The sequence below is a fragment of the Zingiber officinale genome, chromosome 4B, assembly GCF_018446385.1.
Source record: "Zingiber officinale cultivar Zhangliang chromosome 4B, Zo_v1.1, whole genome shotgun sequence".
NCBI classification, from domain to species: domain Eukaryota; kingdom Viridiplantae; phylum Streptophyta; class Magnoliopsida; order Zingiberales; family Zingiberaceae; genus Zingiber; species Zingiber officinale.
This window is the reverse complement of record NC_055993.1, coordinates 10,768,385-10,784,651: the sequence shown is the minus strand read 5'-3', so window position 1 is coordinate 10,784,651 and position 16,267 is coordinate 10,768,385. Positions and strand designations below refer to the sequence as shown.

General features: G+C 43.0%; 4 protein-coding genes across 8 annotated transcripts; all 4 read right to left on the bottom strand.

Annotated features, from left to right (window-relative positions):
* Window positions 1-972: 972 nt before the first annotated feature.
* Window positions 973-3,093, bottom strand: LOC121974699 (AT-hook motif nuclear-localized protein 22-like). The gene has a single exon (XM_042525871.1). The coding sequence runs from the start codon at window positions 2,262-2,264 to the stop codon at window positions 1,275-1,277; it is 990 nt and encodes a 329-aa protein (XP_042381805.1). The 5' UTR covers window positions 2,265-3,093; the 3' UTR covers window positions 973-1,274.
* A 4,470-nt stretch (window positions 3,094-7,563) lies between these two features.
* LOC121978101 lies at window positions 7,564-8,052 on the bottom strand. The gene has a single exon (XM_042530482.1). It carries the CDS (start codon window positions 8,050-8,052, stop codon window positions 7,564-7,566), a length of 489 nt encoding a protein of 162 aa, XP_042386416.1.
* Window positions 8,053-9,002: 950 nt separating this feature from the next.
* Window positions 9,003-12,028, bottom strand: LOC121974698. 2 transcript variants are annotated; one of them, XM_042525869.1, is made up of 2 exons: window positions 11,545-12,028; window positions 9,003-10,831 (listed from the first exon to the last, which is right to left on the bottom strand). In XM_042525869.1, the coding sequence occupies exons 1-2, from the start codon at window positions 11,971-11,973 to the stop codon at window positions 9,446-9,448; spliced, it is 1,815 nt and encodes a 604-aa protein (XP_042381803.1). In that variant the 5' UTR covers window positions 11,974-12,028; the 3' UTR covers window positions 9,003-9,445. The 2 variants fall into 2 exon arrangements, with proteins under 2 accessions (XP_042381803.1, XP_042381804.1); XM_042525870.1 differs by having other exon boundaries at window positions 9,003-10,789.
* Window positions 12,029-13,154: 1,126 nt separating this feature from the next.
* On the bottom strand, window positions 13,155-15,282 carry LOC121974697 (tyrosyl-DNA phosphodiesterase 2-like). Of its 4 annotated transcripts, none has more exons than XM_042525866.1 (6): window positions 15,008-15,282; window positions 14,787-14,891; window positions 14,534-14,608; window positions 14,201-14,355; window positions 13,985-14,089; window positions 13,155-13,833 (listed from the first exon to the last, which is right to left on the bottom strand). In XM_042525866.1, the coding sequence occupies exons 1-6, from the start codon at window positions 15,114-15,116 to the stop codon at window positions 13,282-13,284; spliced, it is 1,101 nt and encodes a 366-aa protein (XP_042381800.1). In that variant the 5' UTR covers window positions 15,117-15,282; the 3' UTR covers window positions 13,155-13,281. The 4 variants fall into 4 exon arrangements, with proteins under 4 accessions (XP_042381800.1, XP_042381799.1, XP_042381802.1 ...); XM_042525865.1 differs by having other exon boundaries at window positions 14,787-14,936; window positions 15,008-15,276; XM_042525868.1 differs by lacking the exon at window positions 14,534-14,608 and having other exon boundaries at window positions 15,008-15,281.
* Window positions 15,283-16,267: the final 985 nt, after the last annotated feature.

Genomic DNA, 16,267 nt, shown 5'->3' with positions numbered 1-16,267 from the left:
AAGTGTGATGAGAGAAAATGTTGAGAGAGAGTATGGTAAGAGAGACTGAGGAGAGAGAAAGTATGATTAGAAAAATTAGGAAACAATGAAAAGAGCGAAAATGAGGAGAGAGAGTGTATGATGAGAGAGAATATAGAGAGAAAATGAAAGAGAATGTGTGATGATAGAGAATAAGGAGAAAGAAAGTATGTTAAGAGAGAAAGTGTGATATAGAATGAGAAGAGAGAAAATATGATAATTAAGAGTGGCAGAAAGACGATTCTCTCGCCCCTAGCGCCTTCGTCAGCTCGTCTCAGGATCAACACGAAGAAGATAAATCACGGTAACTGAAGAAGCTAGTGCGCAGTGGGAAGAAATACACAAAGACCAAAGAATTATGCCCTGACTACCCCGAGTTTCGAACTCACGCTCTCAAGTGGCAAGATTCTATGCACTAACCTCTCCAGCTAAGCCTGTGGGGGCGAAAGTATGATAATAGAGAACAATAAGAGAGAGAAAGAGTGAAATGAAAAAAAAAAATTGAACAAATATATTAAGAATATTTTTGTCCAAAATTTAATTCTCATTCTTATACCATCAAAATTCAAAAAAGAACCAAATATAAAATTTAAGAATGAACCAATTGCTTCATTTTTAAACCCTAAACTAAACTGTCACCTAAATTTATTCATGATCCTTTAATTCATGCATGATTAACTCAACAAATTGACAGAGTTTAAAGTACAACTACCATGCTACAAGACTGGATGATTAATGCAACAAATTGAAATTAAAGAAGTTAAAGCAAAACTATACATCAAGCTACAAGACTTCTCAAAAGTAGCACGGAAGACTGATACGTTTGTCCACGCTGAACCTGCCTTTTGTTCTAGGTAAACTTTTACACCAGGCTTGTGCTCTCTCACTTCCGACACACAGAGAGAGCGGGGGAATTTATAAAATTAGAAGCAAATCACAATTTCCACGAAAATATGATGAAAATTAACCTCTAATAATTGATAAATTTGTACAAGGCTTAATTTTCCAAATGAGAGAGCTAGGATTGAATGGAGAGACGATCGAGCGTTATCCATCCGATCCTATGCATGCGAGAACATAGCAAACAACAAAGCCAACAGCAGTTGAAATTAACAGAACAAAAGGAAAACAAGTTAAGCATGAACAGACGGGCAATTCGATAGGCGGCGTTCCTTCTGCAGGCTTAGTCCTATGACAAATTGATCAAAGCTAGAAGCTATTTTGGCTACCGAGTGAGAGGTATATACTTCCCTTGATTAGTAGGTCGTACGAGGTCCACTGACATCTCCGCCGCCGCTGCCTGAGCCCCAGCCGTAGGCGTCGGAGGGCAATTGCATGTTGTTGAGCAGATTCGGAGGCAAGCCGTGGAGGAGAACGTGCTGATTGCCGTTGGGGTCGAGCAACTGCTGGTGATTTGGCGGCGACTGTCCTACCATAACGGGGGACCCCATCGCGCCGCCGCTGCCCGGTAGCGCTGTTTCCTCCTCTTCCAACGGCAGCCGCTCGTAGGCCGCGTTCCCGAACGATGCCGCCATTATGATCACCGGCCCCGACGCTATGAGCGCACCCACCACGGTCCCACCCACCACTTGTCCCTGCCCGCCCGCCAGGTAGATAGCTAACCCGCTCGCCGCGGGCGGCGCCGGCGGCGGCAAGAACGACCCCGACAGCGACAGGATCTCGAACCTCCCGTGCAGATTCACCGCCGCCGGAACCCCCGCGGCCCCTGGCTGCCGCAGCGTCACGTTGACCACCGTCCCGCTACCGCTCAGGATGCAGACTCCTCTCTGCCGGCGACGCGCGAAAGCGGAAACGCTCTCCACCACGTCGCACCCCCCGGCCACCTCCATCACGTGCGACCGTAGCGTGTTGGCGCTGTCGCGCGTGATGATGATCGGCGGCTTCGGCTTGTTTTTCGAACCGGCTGGTCGTCCGCGGGGACGGCGCATATTCTCGGCGCCTCCGCCGCCACCTTCACCTGCTCCGCCGGAGGTGGTGGGGACAAGTTCCTTGCCGTCACCTCCGCCATTGTTACTGCCGTCGTTGTTGCTACCCCCATCGTTGATCCCCTCGTCAAGCTCGCGTTTTTTCCCGCGGTGGAAGCTTGCGCCGATGCTGTTATTATGATCTTCCTCAATTTTCAACTGCTGCTGTTGCTGTTGCTGGTGAAGTTGCTGGAAGTGGTGCAGAGGATGGAAGTCTCGGGCATGGAAGGGAGGAGGAAAGTGATGTGTGATTGGATCCATGGCTTTGCACTCCCGATCTCCTTAATTAAATTCGATTACTTTAGCTCATAAAACAAATTGAGACTTGCTCCCGCTGGTAATATCCAACCCAAGAAATGGAACAGTGCAGGCGAAGCAAACAGGGAGGTGTAGAGATTAATCAAAACAAAGGCCAGTGGGAGGAAAACATTGGCTTAAAAAAGGAAAAAGGAAGGCGGCGCCTTGTCTCCCCCTTTCCTCCCTCATTTCTGTACTATTATAGTACACTTTATAGCTCACAAAAGCTGCTAAAATGGAAGGGAGCTCACCCCGCACCTCTCCATCGTTTCAGCTCCGAAGGTGTTTGTTCAGCGACCTACAGGAAGAGGCGTGGGAAGGGTGGAGTTGCAGGATGAGGTGGGTTAGGGTTGGAAGTGAAGCAGGTCAAAGGAAGGATCGAAGGAGAGGAGGAAGAAATGCATGGGCGTGATGGCGATCTCCACGGTAAGACAACGAAGTAGGCGGTGGATGGACCCCACCTCTTCTTGTTATGCATATTATTATATTCCAATTTCCTTTTATTTGTTTCCTTCTTCTTCTCTTTACTCTCTCTCTCTCTCTCTCTCTCCACGTTCTTGACTTCTCTTCCAGTTCCATCCTTCACTTGCGGTTCTCTGAATGAATTGAACCTACGTGTTGCTTCAGTAAGAGAAGGATGCGCTCGAGGCTGTGATTGGCCTCCTCCAGTGGTCCTCGTTCCCTGCCGTTCACCAGATCCCGAGACAGCGTGGCTCCCACGTTTTGGAATCCACCGTGTGCATGACAGCAGTTTGTGGTCCTATTCCTCTCCGCCCTTCCGCGCCTTACCCAACCTACACCTACGTCGCAGACCTGTGGGGCCCGTCGAGTCCGACGCGGGTGTTCGTGGAGAGTGGGCGGTATACAAGGAGAATCCATTGGGAGTCGCACTGCACCATGTGTCTCGCTCTTCGTATTGAATATTTCCAGCGAGGTCAGAAATTGTCGCGCGAGAAGGCCGCGCGGATCTCGAGGGGACCCAAGCGACCCTTCCGGGAACGGCCCCACGAGGACTCGGCCGCGTCGACGACCGGATCGTGGCCGTCCGCCCGTCGTCATCCCGCGTTCGAGACGGAACAAGCTGTATCCGGCATCAGGCCGGGAGCCGCGCGGCCACCGCCGCGACGTGCTTACGCAGGAGCCATGCACGCCTCCGCGTCGAGACGCATCGGAGGACAACGGCCCGCGGAGAACGTCGTCGTCGGAGTCGGCGTGACGTCATCTGTCGCAATGAGCGTGCATGACCACTGCAGGCGCAGCTCTGATCGAGAGTCACTTTCAGGTACGATTTCTGGATGCATGTTGTCGTCATGGAAAAGGAAAGTGAAGGAGTGAGTGTAGCCATGGCCAAGGCTGGGGCATGTAGTCGCCAGATACGACTGAAGACGTAGGGGATGGGCGTGCGTGCATGGGAGTGTGCAAGGCTCGAGACTGATTCGATGCGACGGTGAGGTAGCTTGATTTATTTACCTGCCATTGATGTTGACCCAGAAATGGGAGCCAAATGACAACCTTGTGTCATCTGCGAAAGGAGAGGACAGAAGTTGTTTGCGGATCCCATTCCTTCCGAGTTTTTAGTTGGTGATTTCCCTTTCTTTTATATATAAATATATTTTTAAAAAAATATAGTTCTCATTAATTTTTCGAAAGGATTTGTGTCTCTGAGATTGATCTTGACTAAGAAATGGCGTAAAATCGACAGATATGTGTCATCTGTGAAAGGAGAGGACCGTAGTGGTTTATGGACCCCATTCCTGGGAACCTTCACCGATTCAGGAAGTTTGATTTCTGATATTCGAAGAAAAGTTTCAAGTTTATATAATCAGACATATCAGTATGAATATTTTTCTTTACGATCGAAACGATATTCTTAAATCTTAACCAACGTCTAATACCACACAAAAAAGTTCAATGGGACCACTGCACTACTACTAATGAAGCCTTACTGATTAATTAACTGCAGTTCAAATAATATAGAAGCAGCAGCGAGCATCTCGGCCAATTAATGGATCGAGTTTTTAATTGTTCACTAGCGTCGAGCACTGTGTGCATGTGTAATAGTTCAATTTGTCCTGCCAGTCATCTACAAAAATATTGAAAGTATCATTCTAATCCATGTTGTTAACGATTTGTGATGTAAGTTAATTATGTTCCAATACTGTCGAAGTTACATTAATACTACGCCAATATTGAAGTCGAAGTTTGTCATCTGGCTTTTTAAAGTTTTCAACTTTCACATTTCTTCTTCAGTTCACTTGCTCTTAGGTCATAACTACTTGCAGCTGTCATGTGGCGTCCCGTCTACAAGTTTGTAGCTTTTTGTTTCTAGTTCCTTCTGTACCGACTAGAATGGCTAGTTGCTTCAAATTTCCACAGCGTATCAAACTAATTAAAACAGATGGTAGATCTTGCTACAACTAGACAATTATCAGACTCGTTGATAGAGCCAACCAGGTACAAGAATCCGGTATATATTTCACTTAATTGGGTGATATCATCAACAGTAGCTAATGGCACTTTCCAGCCTTTCCGTTCCTGTTCCAAGGAGAAGTTTGGTGTCGTACCCTAGCCATCATCTGACGCACATACTATTCGATAAGCATGCATGTCTAGTCAAATGAATGCATGTGCGATTAGGTGGCAGGCAATTCAATCTACATGCATGTGCGATTAGGTGGACCATAGAAACTGGCGGAAACCATGGATTTTGACTTGACCAGTGCTGATTAATTGTTACTAAACCCTAAACCACTAAGGCAACTGATCGTGTCAAATATTGATTGAATGCCAAATATTGCAACTGGGCATGCTTAAATTTGCAGCATATCTGAAAAGTTGCCATTGTTGCAAGTTGTAATTTTTCGAATGACCAACTAGCTGATTCGGATATAGTGAGTAGCCCATGTTTAAAGATATGGGCCGTTTTTAACGGTCCAATATCAGCCCATGAACCAACGGCGTAAGAACCGTAGTTATTAGGGCAACATGCATGTCGCTTCTATATTTATTGATCACCTAATCCGACCGTCTTCCTCCGCGCCGCCCTCCACCGTCCACCTCGGCCCGGTCGCTTCTGCTGGAGACGTGCCGTCGTCATCAGCTACTTTTTTGGGCGCGGAAACAATCGGTTGCTTGGAATTCTAGTCGAAATTGTTTCCTCGGAGTTCAAGTTGCCCAATCTGATTACGCGTAGAAAGAAAAGAGTGTTTTTGTTTTTGTTGAAGAAAAAGGGAAAACTAAATGCCCAATCTGATACGAATAACTAGTTTTTCAAAACGCTTTCGGTTGGTCAGCCGGTGTCTGAATCGACTGGAAGTCTGGCGAATCCAATCTCTCTATTTGGTTAGGGCTATTTGCGTTTATCCTTTTCATTTTATTTGAATTTTAATTTTTTTTCCCAATCTCCTCATTCTGTTAAGAACCGATCTAGATTCCATTGCTTGAATTTGTACCAGTTTTGAAAACTATTCTTCGCTAATGATCAGCTTTTATGCTTTCTGGGCATACTTCATTCCTTTCTATGTTGCAAATTTGTGGTTTTGATGTTTCGGAAATTGCATTCTGATTTATGTGCTAATTTGAAAGACTACATGTCCCGGGGTCATGGTACCACAGTAGGATATTTAGATTGACTCCCAGATACTCACGATTCGAATCCCAGTTACGACATATTTGTAGGAATATTTTATCCAAATAAAGGGCATAATTAAAAGATATTGGACTTCTGGACCGTTTTCCGATTTACTCTGACGATCAATAGAAAATTTTCATAAAATCGGATCGATCACCTAAGAAATAATCAATAAGAGTAATTGAGATTATCAATTTTTTTTTTTAATTTGAAAGGCTACATGATGAATAACTTAAAAAAAGCTATGGAATTATTTCCGTATGAAGCTTTTGTCATAGTTACTCTGATAGTTAAAGCTCTTATCAATTTTTAAAAAAAATCTAAATCTACATATTCTCTTGCAGATAAACGTACCTGAAGTTATGAAAGTGAATTAAAAAGTCAGTTACAGATTTTGTTTTATCATCCACTTATTTGATTGATTTTGTTGTGTTGCTTTTGATAGGATTTACATGAAGGTTTACACAAGGTTGCATGAACAACTAATTCTGGCAAAATCTATGGGTTTTTTTGAGAATGATGGTTTTAAATGAAGAGTAATTCCTAAAAGCTCTGAAATTATTTCCTGATGTATTTTTTTGTCATAGTTAATCTGTGATGAACTCTTTTATCTCTAAATTTTTACAGGAATTGAATTCTAAGTATATAAAAATATTTTATATTTTTGAAATACGTTATCACAAATTGATCTGCCAACTACCTAACATTTTAATTTTGAAAGTGAACACAGAAAACAAAATACTGTCGACGGTTTCAGATTATGGTATTTAATTAAATATAAAATATGATATTTCTTATCTGCTGTCATGTTCAATATTATTGATGCTCACTAATTAATATCATCATCACTTATCCAACTAAACGAGTTGCGTAGCAATGATGAACCTTGAAAGATGAACGTCTTTCATATGCCCACTTGCACAAGATGCCTTGTCTACTACAATTCCAATTTTGTTTTATCGAATCATTCTATCTTCAGAAAAATAATTTCCTTTTCTTAATTTGAATCATTCTGCTTTAATTTCTTATTTTTTTTTTTAAAGAAAAAATGTATATATATTTTATGAAGAAAACACTATTTTTGTGTTTAAAAATCCAGCGGTCTCTTTCTCAAAAAAGTATTGACGTGAATCAATTGTTCATTTCCCAAGTGCTCCCATTGCCTATCATTTTTGTGGGCTCCTGTTCTACTTTTGGTTCATTGAGTAAATTTAATTTTCCGTCCTCACAAATATTCCATTCTACTAATCAAATATCTTCATCTTTATTTTATGATTAAATCAGCGATCCGACTGTATTTGGATGGCCTTCTGCCGTGTTTTGCTCATCTTCGTCGCGAATTGAATAGACTTCAACGTACTTATTCTCATTGGAATTTATGTCTTTTAATGTTGCTATTGTCATTTCAACGTCAATGAGAATAAAGAAATTAAGTCATTTTACCGTTAGTAATAATGAACATGGACTTATTAAAAAAATATAGGAGTCAGTTACTGTATACATGGACTACGATAATGGTTGTCAACCCTCAAAGACGATCCAAAACCCCAATAATTCACACAGTCTAACAATAATTCAGTACGTAAATAAAACCGAAAACCAGCTTTATTTCCCATCGGGCTCGCTCCCGTTTCAACCGTAGAATCCGGTCCGACTCCAGATCGCGTCCCGAACCCGGATCCCGTCACGGCCCTTCAGCATCCGGCCGGTGCCTTCGAACACTGACGTCGAGCTGCTCCTCCCTTTGGCCCGGGCTAAGTATTCGTGCGGCGGCATCCACCGCTCGTCCTCCTCGTCCACCTCCTTCTCTGCTTCCTCCCACCGCGCGGGGCCGTCGCTGAGGAAGCTGGGCCAGACGGGCACCACCACCGGTGCCGACGATGCTGCGGCGGGGCGCCGATGTGGACCGCACCGGTCTACCTCCCCCTCGCGGCGGAAGCGGTCCGGTTCGGGCTGGCGCCACCAGGAGGAGTCGCCGCCGGGCCAGAATACCTCATCTTCGGCAAGGTCCGGGAGGTCGGTGCCGGGCGCGCGGCCGTGCACGCTGCCGAGTAGTCGGTCCGCGGTATGCCTCCGCGCCGTGGCCATCGCCGCTGCAGCTTTGCGGCTGCTAGAATCCATATTTATAAATCCCAAACGAAGTATGGCCCACCATAGCAGGCCCCAGGCCCACGCGGGCGCAACTAGTTGATCCAATCACAGCTAGACACGTGCCGTGCAGACCTGAGGAAAATTCTTATCCTGACTTCGATTTTTGTTTTTTGGTTAGGTTACGAATCACTATTTAACTTCACGCCTCGCAATTTAAATTGTCAAAAAATGCACTCAATTTTTTAGTGCCGTTAAAATGATGTCTCATTCATACATGCGATGCGGTTTTAAGAAAAATAACTATAGCACAAATGGAGCGAAAACGATAAAAATGAAATTTTAATAAAATATTTTAAGAATTAAAAATTTTAGAAGCTAATTGAAAAAAAAAGCGGTATTATTGGTCGCAGAGGATTGCTGGAGCGTTCTCGTTCTCTTCCCCGTCGCACTGCACGGGATGATACGTCGCCGTCGTTGTCTTCGAAGCGTCCAAGAAGCGCCTAAACAATCCCGCCACCATCAAACTCCGCTCTACCACTTCACCACTTCTCTCCATCACAAGATAAAACTCATAGTCATAACCACTATCCGTGAGTCGAGAGGATGCTGCCGAAGAGGACAAATGACGGTGCCTTTCGGGCGACGGCGACGCTCCGGAGCTTGCGATTCCGGCGGCGACCTCTCGACACGTGGTGGCGCTGGCGAGCTCGCTTCCGAATGGAAATGATAAGATGGCTCTGTCATGAATGACGTCCGCAATAGATAAAGACAGTCAACGATGGGCCCGACTGCGTTAATGGGCCGAAAAGGACCTTGTAATGACCCACCAACCCAGTGATTGATATAATCGGTGATTTCAGGCTCGTAGACGTAGCAAGGTCGAGCCGTAGCTAGTGAGGCTGGTCAATGAAGTGAAAATTTGCCAAACTGATCAAACACGTAAATATGTGGGTTGGATGAAACGTGCTAAATTAATCAGATGAGTCTAATAATAATAACATACTATTAATGCAGCATGGAATAGGTACATCCAAAAAATAATAACAACAACAACATTCACATAAAATGATTCAGATAAGTTACAGACAGCGTGAGGGATTTACCTTGTAGGCATAAAGTCCACACAATGCTCATCATGTCTTTGAACAAAGAATTATACAGTAGCATGAGTGCTTCTCATTCTTCAGAAATGTAAGATCTGATTGATCTAAGAGAGCAGTCAGCAAAACTAGTCATTACCATGTTTCTGAACAGAAATCCAGGAATGACGTTATATGCATTAGCAATGGATGGGGGGTTTCATTAAGATCAACATTATCAGTTCAATTGAGTGCTTCTGCATGGATTCCTCAGGCAATTCGACACATTCCTTGCATTCTTCAAAGTAATGTGTGGGTTTTAATGGTACATGTAAATACTGCCATTACCTACGGGAGCTTACGGCCATTCCAGCAGACTTGAAACTAGAAGAATAAAGGGTGACATCTGACAACCTTCCGTTAGAAAATTCAGCAGAAACATTCTTATGGCTGGTTTTTGGTCTCGATGACCTCCAAAACCGACCTATAGACGATACCTTTTTATTCCTCTGTTTCATGGCAGTAGAGCAAATTTCACTGGCTTCACTATTCAAGTTTCCATCATCTCCTCGTCGATCCCAGTCCTTTCCGCTAGTTGATGACTGACTCTCTTGATAGTTCCCATTCACTGATGGGTCGCTTCTTTCTGGAGAATTACAAGAAGCCTGCTCTTCGACCTGGCTTACAGTTTCGCAATCAGTATCGTCGTTTACATCTCCAACTTCCTTTATTTTTCCATTTAAATTTCTAGCAGGATTCAGGAGAAATAGATCAGATTCAGGGCTGACTGCATCATTTTCGGAGAAATGATTTCCTGGGCTGTTTTGATGGTACTGCTCTCTCTCTCTCCAAGTAGTCTCTTCCATTGGCTTTAGTTCTTCAAGGACAGAGATGATGTCCTCGGAAGCAGGAGGTTGGTAATAGAATTCCTTGATATCATGAACTTTGATCGACCTGGCTGCTCCTTGAAGCATATCTGCCTCTTTTAAAGCTTCCAGATCTATGCCGGTACCACTTTGGGATCTGAGAAAATGCTCAATTTCTTCTTGGAGCTGGCACAGCTGCACATACTTCTCATCGAGCATGAGCTTTGCATCGATCAACTTCATTTGTACCCTCTCTTCGCGCCAAACTTCTGCCATCTGCAACATCCTCTGTTCTTCATCCACTTCTTCACGAAGCCTCAAGGATTCCATCTTGATAGCCTCAACCTCAGCCTTGTCCTCTCTAATCTCCTTGGCCAGTTCTTCGCATACTTGCTCTACAATCTCACGCGCCTTCCTCTCCTTCTCATAGTCATGCAAGCACCTCCTTGCAGACAACTTTGCCTCAGCAAGTTCATCGACAAGCTTAGCATTCACAACTTCCAACCTTTTTCTATTCTTCCTTTCTCTTATAAGGTCATCCTTGATGTGCTCTATTATATTGCAGGCTTTCTCATGCTCCCTTCTCCTCCATAATTCTTTCTCTTTTGCAAGGGTTTTCATGAACTGATGGATCTTTTTCTTTATAGACTGCCGCTCGGATTCAAGATCATTGATGCAACTGCGAGCCCGCTCTAGCTCCAGATGCAGTTCAGAGATAACTGAGAAGCCGTTTACCAGTTCGCCTTCAGGAAGCTTCAGATGACCATTGAATTGGTAGATATCCTCTGGCAAATTTGGAGAGCCAGGATCCCATTTAGTTGCCTTCTCCATTGCACAGAAGAGTAAAGAAGATGAACATTTCAGCTGTTAAGCGAAGAAAAACATTGGGTAAGCTTGAAAAGCTATAAAGAACACCATCGAATTCACTAATACTCAAAATGTCACTCTGTGATGGATAAGAATAGGAGTGGTAAGCTCATTCTCCGCAATTGCAAGTAGTCTTATCGAACTATGGATACCAAATTTTGAAAAGGTTTACAGAGATTCTGCTTGAAATGCAAAGGCCAGCATCGACACAACAGATGAGAATGCTAAAACTAAGTAGAAAATCAAAGCGATCGACATCAATGTAGTTGTAATTGAACTTGGACGAGCAATGAATAAGAACATTAAGGAAGACTAGAAGTTTTTGGCCAACCAATAACTACTCTAGTCAATGATGCTCTAGTCCCCCAATAACTACACCATAAATCAAAAGAAGCTTGAAAATCAGATTTCTCGATGTTATTAAAGTATCAAAGACGATATTTCTAACACAAGGAAAGCATTGCCCAGAATCATTCATGCTAATTAGGCACGGAGTTTCTTAGCTTAAGTGAAGATACTCTCTATGAGAGCTAACATAGCCATCACGAGTAGAAAAAAGTAATCAAAGCGCAATTTTAGGAGATTCCATCGGAAGTCCTTTACTTGGAACCCTACGAAAACTTGAAATGAGAAAAGATAAAAGATCCGTGGACGGACGAAGGGGAAAAAGGAGAATCAGATCTTGTGGGTGTAAATACCGGAAAACCTACCCGATTGTTCCGTTCGACACCTCCAAACTCCTCGGGATGCAAGTGCCACAAAGCGGCAGCCAGCCGCCTCGACGAAGCCACCGTCGCGGGCCTTGTGGCGCCCATTTGGACGCAACTCACGCCCTTCTGGCCGCCGGTTCTGCCTCCGATGAGCTTACTTGTGGTCTTCGAGGACCCATGCGCGTCGTGAATCTCCGAATTGGAAACGGTGTGAGTGCGGGTGGCCAAACGTCGGCCCTTGATGCCGAGACGGTGGCGGCGGCGGCAACCGCGGTGGGCCTGGTGATTCCGCCGAGGGGGCAGATCTGAGCCGGGGGAGTTAGTAGTATGGTGTACCGCCGGAGCAGGCGCACGGGAATTGTTGAGCGCGGATGATGGCGTCGTGGATGTTTTCCTGCTCCCTCGGCTCGATCCCGACGCCATCGCCATTGAAGACAGCGACGAGAAGGAGGCAAGATTGAAGTAAGCGATCTGCGCCAAGATTCGTGCCACTTGCTCCAATCTGTCTCCGTCCCTACTTTATTACGGGACACCAGAGGGCCCATCCCTAAACTACCCTTGCCTTTTTCATTTATTATTTTTTATCAATCACTTAAATAAGACTTTATTATTTGATATAAAAATAAAAAGTAAATACCCATTTAATTTTATGAATAATTTTTGATTAGTCAAACTATTCGGATACCTATAAAATTAAATTGATATTTATTTCTTTTTAATTTTAAAATAATTTTTCTAAAATAAGAATGGCTTTCGTAACAAATTATTATTATTATTATTTAAGTTAAAAAAATAAAAGAGGCAGAAATATTTAATTTGTCTTTGTTGATAAGAACAAATAATGTAATTTAGATAATTTTAGTCAGTCAAACTATTTTACGAAATAATTTGACTATCTTAAATTTAATAATTATTATAATCTTTTCTAAAATTAAAATACATTTACATACAAAATAAATATGCATTTATATCCTTAAAAAAAATCAATCACTCAAATCGTAAGAATCTAACTGTATGGTCGGCGTCGCAAGAGATTTTGGTCAAGTTTGGACATTTAAATTATGGATTTAAGGGTGGCTTTTTGGATGCATGTCATTAGCATATGATGTCAATGATTAGTGACTAATTAATTTTTTCTCAGTGCACTATTTTTCAAAGATCTGCCTACTAAATTGGTCAAATATAACTTCCTCGACCTCACATGTATTTGGTGTGGAACAATGCATTAGTCTTCAGAAACTTATCCTCAACTCATTACTTTTTTACAAACAGTTGCCGCACAGAGTTCTGATGCCATTCCATGGAGAAGTGAACAATAATAATGAAAGAAAGAAAGAAAAATCAGTATTTTTTAAGTTGTTGGAGCATGTGACGATCCAACCATCCCAGCCAAACAAAAGGTGTAATCTTTTTTAAATGATCACACACAATATGCATCAATAGGCTATCTTTTAATATATTTCTTCTTCTTCTTCTTCTTTTCAGCTTTTCTTAATTTTAGACACGTTCAAAGTAACTTTCCTGCACTTCTTTAGTAGGGCATTTAGTTTAGGAGAGTTTGATACTGGAAAATGTACAGAATCTTCTCAGCTGTGGGCAACATATATTAATAAGTATCCAAGTAACTTTTCCAGTACTCTAATTACTTTTTCTGATTCTGAAAATTTTACATTTTCTGTCAACACTGGCAATCAAACACATTTTCAGTGCATCTAGATTACAAGCTTTGCGAATCTATCAAATAGATATTCGTAGAAGCAATCCGAAGTGATCACTGCATAACACAGGGTAGTCTTTCTCCCTGTGTTGGTGCCTGAGTCCCGGTATGATGTCCTTGCCGATTATCTCGATACATGCCAATTTATAGTCCTTCAGTTTGCACAAAAACCTATCCAATCTCTTCCGCAACCTTCTCTTTCCTTTGATCATCATTTGGTTGGACACGTTGTCATAAGTCCACCCGTTCTCGAAGGGTCTCAAGTGCTCCCAAGCATCGACCCACCCATTGGGCAACGGGAAGCACCCATCTAGGTCCTCACTCCAGTTCATGTCACCTCCAAAGATGGCATTATTATAGTTTCCAAGGATAGTGATGGCTTCTTTGGCTTGAGCAGTGCGTTTGTTCGTGTGCGAATCGTCAGGTAGATTAGGTCTCTTTAGGTGACCATTGGCGATGACCAAACTTCTTCTCTTCCCCAACGCTTCTACTTCAGCTACAATCAACTTCTTCTTCATGATGGAATCCTTACAGTGCTCCAAACCCAGAACCTTCACTGGAAGCTTACTTAACTACAAGCAACAAAGTAAATCATGAGAGTTAGTATTTGTTCGCTTCGCATTCTTAAAAACCTTGCTAATTAGACATCAAAGATCATAAATTGCTTGCAGATCGACCTTATATGTTCCCAAATAACTTTTTGTTCAATTAAGGAAGGCATACCAGCAAACAGAAATGTTTCGTTGTTGGTGTTTTGTGCGACACACATTTGTATTGTTGCCACCATTTGAACTCTTTAAAAATTTTGCGAATTTCAGGTGTTACCTCCTGCCCAGATAAGAGGGGAAAAACTCATATTGCTAAGTCATCTTTTATATATATATATATATAAATAATTACAGTCACAGTTAAGAGATTAATTTTTTCGAGGGATGATACTTGAAATAGAATTATGTCTGGCATATTCAGAGCTTGCATGAGTTCCCCAATAGCTTTCATCCTCTCGTTCAGTTTCACATCTTCTTGCCAGATGTTGTATGTTACTATTGTGATGAATTGTGGCATTGGATTACATCTGATCCTTCTTGGAAATTCTTGGAAAAGGTAACCGATGAAAACATATAAGATGTGATATATATAAACTATGTCATGATCATATCTGTAGTCATATATAGATAGAATCAGTAATGGTTATGGTGAATTTTTATGTTGAATTTGAGGAACCTTCACTACCTCTCGAATACCCATGCCTGTTTTTCGGATTCATCTTACCTGGTCGCAGAGTCACCGACGCTTCCTCTGTCAACTTCTTCCTCCCAGAAGCCGGCGCATCACGCGTGGAAGAAGCTGAAGCAGAGCTCTTTTTAGTGGATTTGGAACTCAAGTCCTCTTTAGATTAATTGATGGATAGTACTGAGGTTTAATTGAGGATGTGGTGTGAGTAATATCAAAGAATTCGTCGCCATCGATCGTTAGAGAGGGAGTCCCATAATTAGTATATATATGTTGAATTGGAGGTTTATACCTTCACTACCATTTGCATACCCATCTCTGTTTCTCGGATCTGTCAACACTTCCTCTGCCAACTTGTTCCTGATCCTAGAAGCCGGTGCGTCGGGCGTGGAAGAAGCTGAAGCAGAGCTCTTTTTAGTGGATATGGAACTCAGGTGATCATCTGTAGTATTGATGGATAGTACTGAGGTTTAATTGAGGATGTGGTGTGAGTAAGATGAAAGAATTCGTCACCATCGTTAGAGAGAAAGTCCCATAAGTACGAAGCACCCAAGGCCAAAACAGCAGCGCCGCCGGCGATAGCGATCGTCTTTCCGCCGGGAGAGCTGACGGAGTTGCCCATCCTTGTTCCTTTCCTCCCGTCTCACTTCGGGTCTTCGCTGATCAGTCTAGGTATAACAGGTATTTGATCAAAGTAGAACTTGCTGCACAAAATTTGAAAGATTCTTAAAGGAAAATGACGAGTCAAGTTTACACTGATGACTACGAACTGCGAACTGACGGGGACAGCCACTGTCCACATGCATTATTAGCTTTAGGAAAAGGATAAAGAGCGCTCTCTTCCACTTTAATATATTTTTAGTTTTAAAAATATTTTTCTTTTGACGCAACTGTAACCATTATCAGAGCCTGACTCTTGATCTGCACTGAGAACGCCGATAGTTAATTTATATGAAGTGTCGCTCATATTGACTATTTGGAAATCATCATGCCATGTAATTTCGTAAATCCTTTCCAAAGCACCTGAGATGAAGAACACATCTAGAGAAGTGGGTTAGAATGATAGGTGAGGAGTTTCCGATGCAGTCAGAGTCATTCTGACGTTCAAGTAAGATTTAGGGAGAAATTGTCACAGATGTTAGAGTGATGTGTTATGTACACGTATTTTTACTCACGAGGGTTAGCTATCTTTTATAGTGATATGGTGCATAATGATAGGGTCCAGTCGTCAAAGGTCAAGAGGAGATGGCAGTCAGAAGTCATGGGGACGTGACAATCAGAAGTCAAGGGGATGTGACAGTCAGAAGTCAAGGGGGCGTGACAGTCAACATACGAAGTAGGACCACCCGGGATCATCCTGTATATAAAGTCAGGGCGGGGTCTACCGGTCAGGAAACTAGGTCTGCGGTAGGACGCGTGATTAGGGTGAAGCCTGACCTGGCTTTATCGATCAGGTTTCCTCGAGCTAGCTCACATAAACAGACTTGTCATTCTTGGTCGGGTCTGAATCAGGATAGCAGGAAGAAAGGGAGTCTGTGCACGCCCCTCTGTCCATCCAGTCTGTTCCTCGACACTTAGCAAACTGACTCGGGCTGCCTCAATCACACCCGGGCGGGAAAGAAGGCGCTACGCGCCAACAGGTCAGGGAATCGTAACCACCTGTTAGAGAATAACTACTGTATGTCAGGGAATATTCCAATGGTTGAGGTCATCTGCAAATAGAACATTCCTTCAGTCTATAGGAGAAGGTCACGTGTCCTTCACCACTCGACA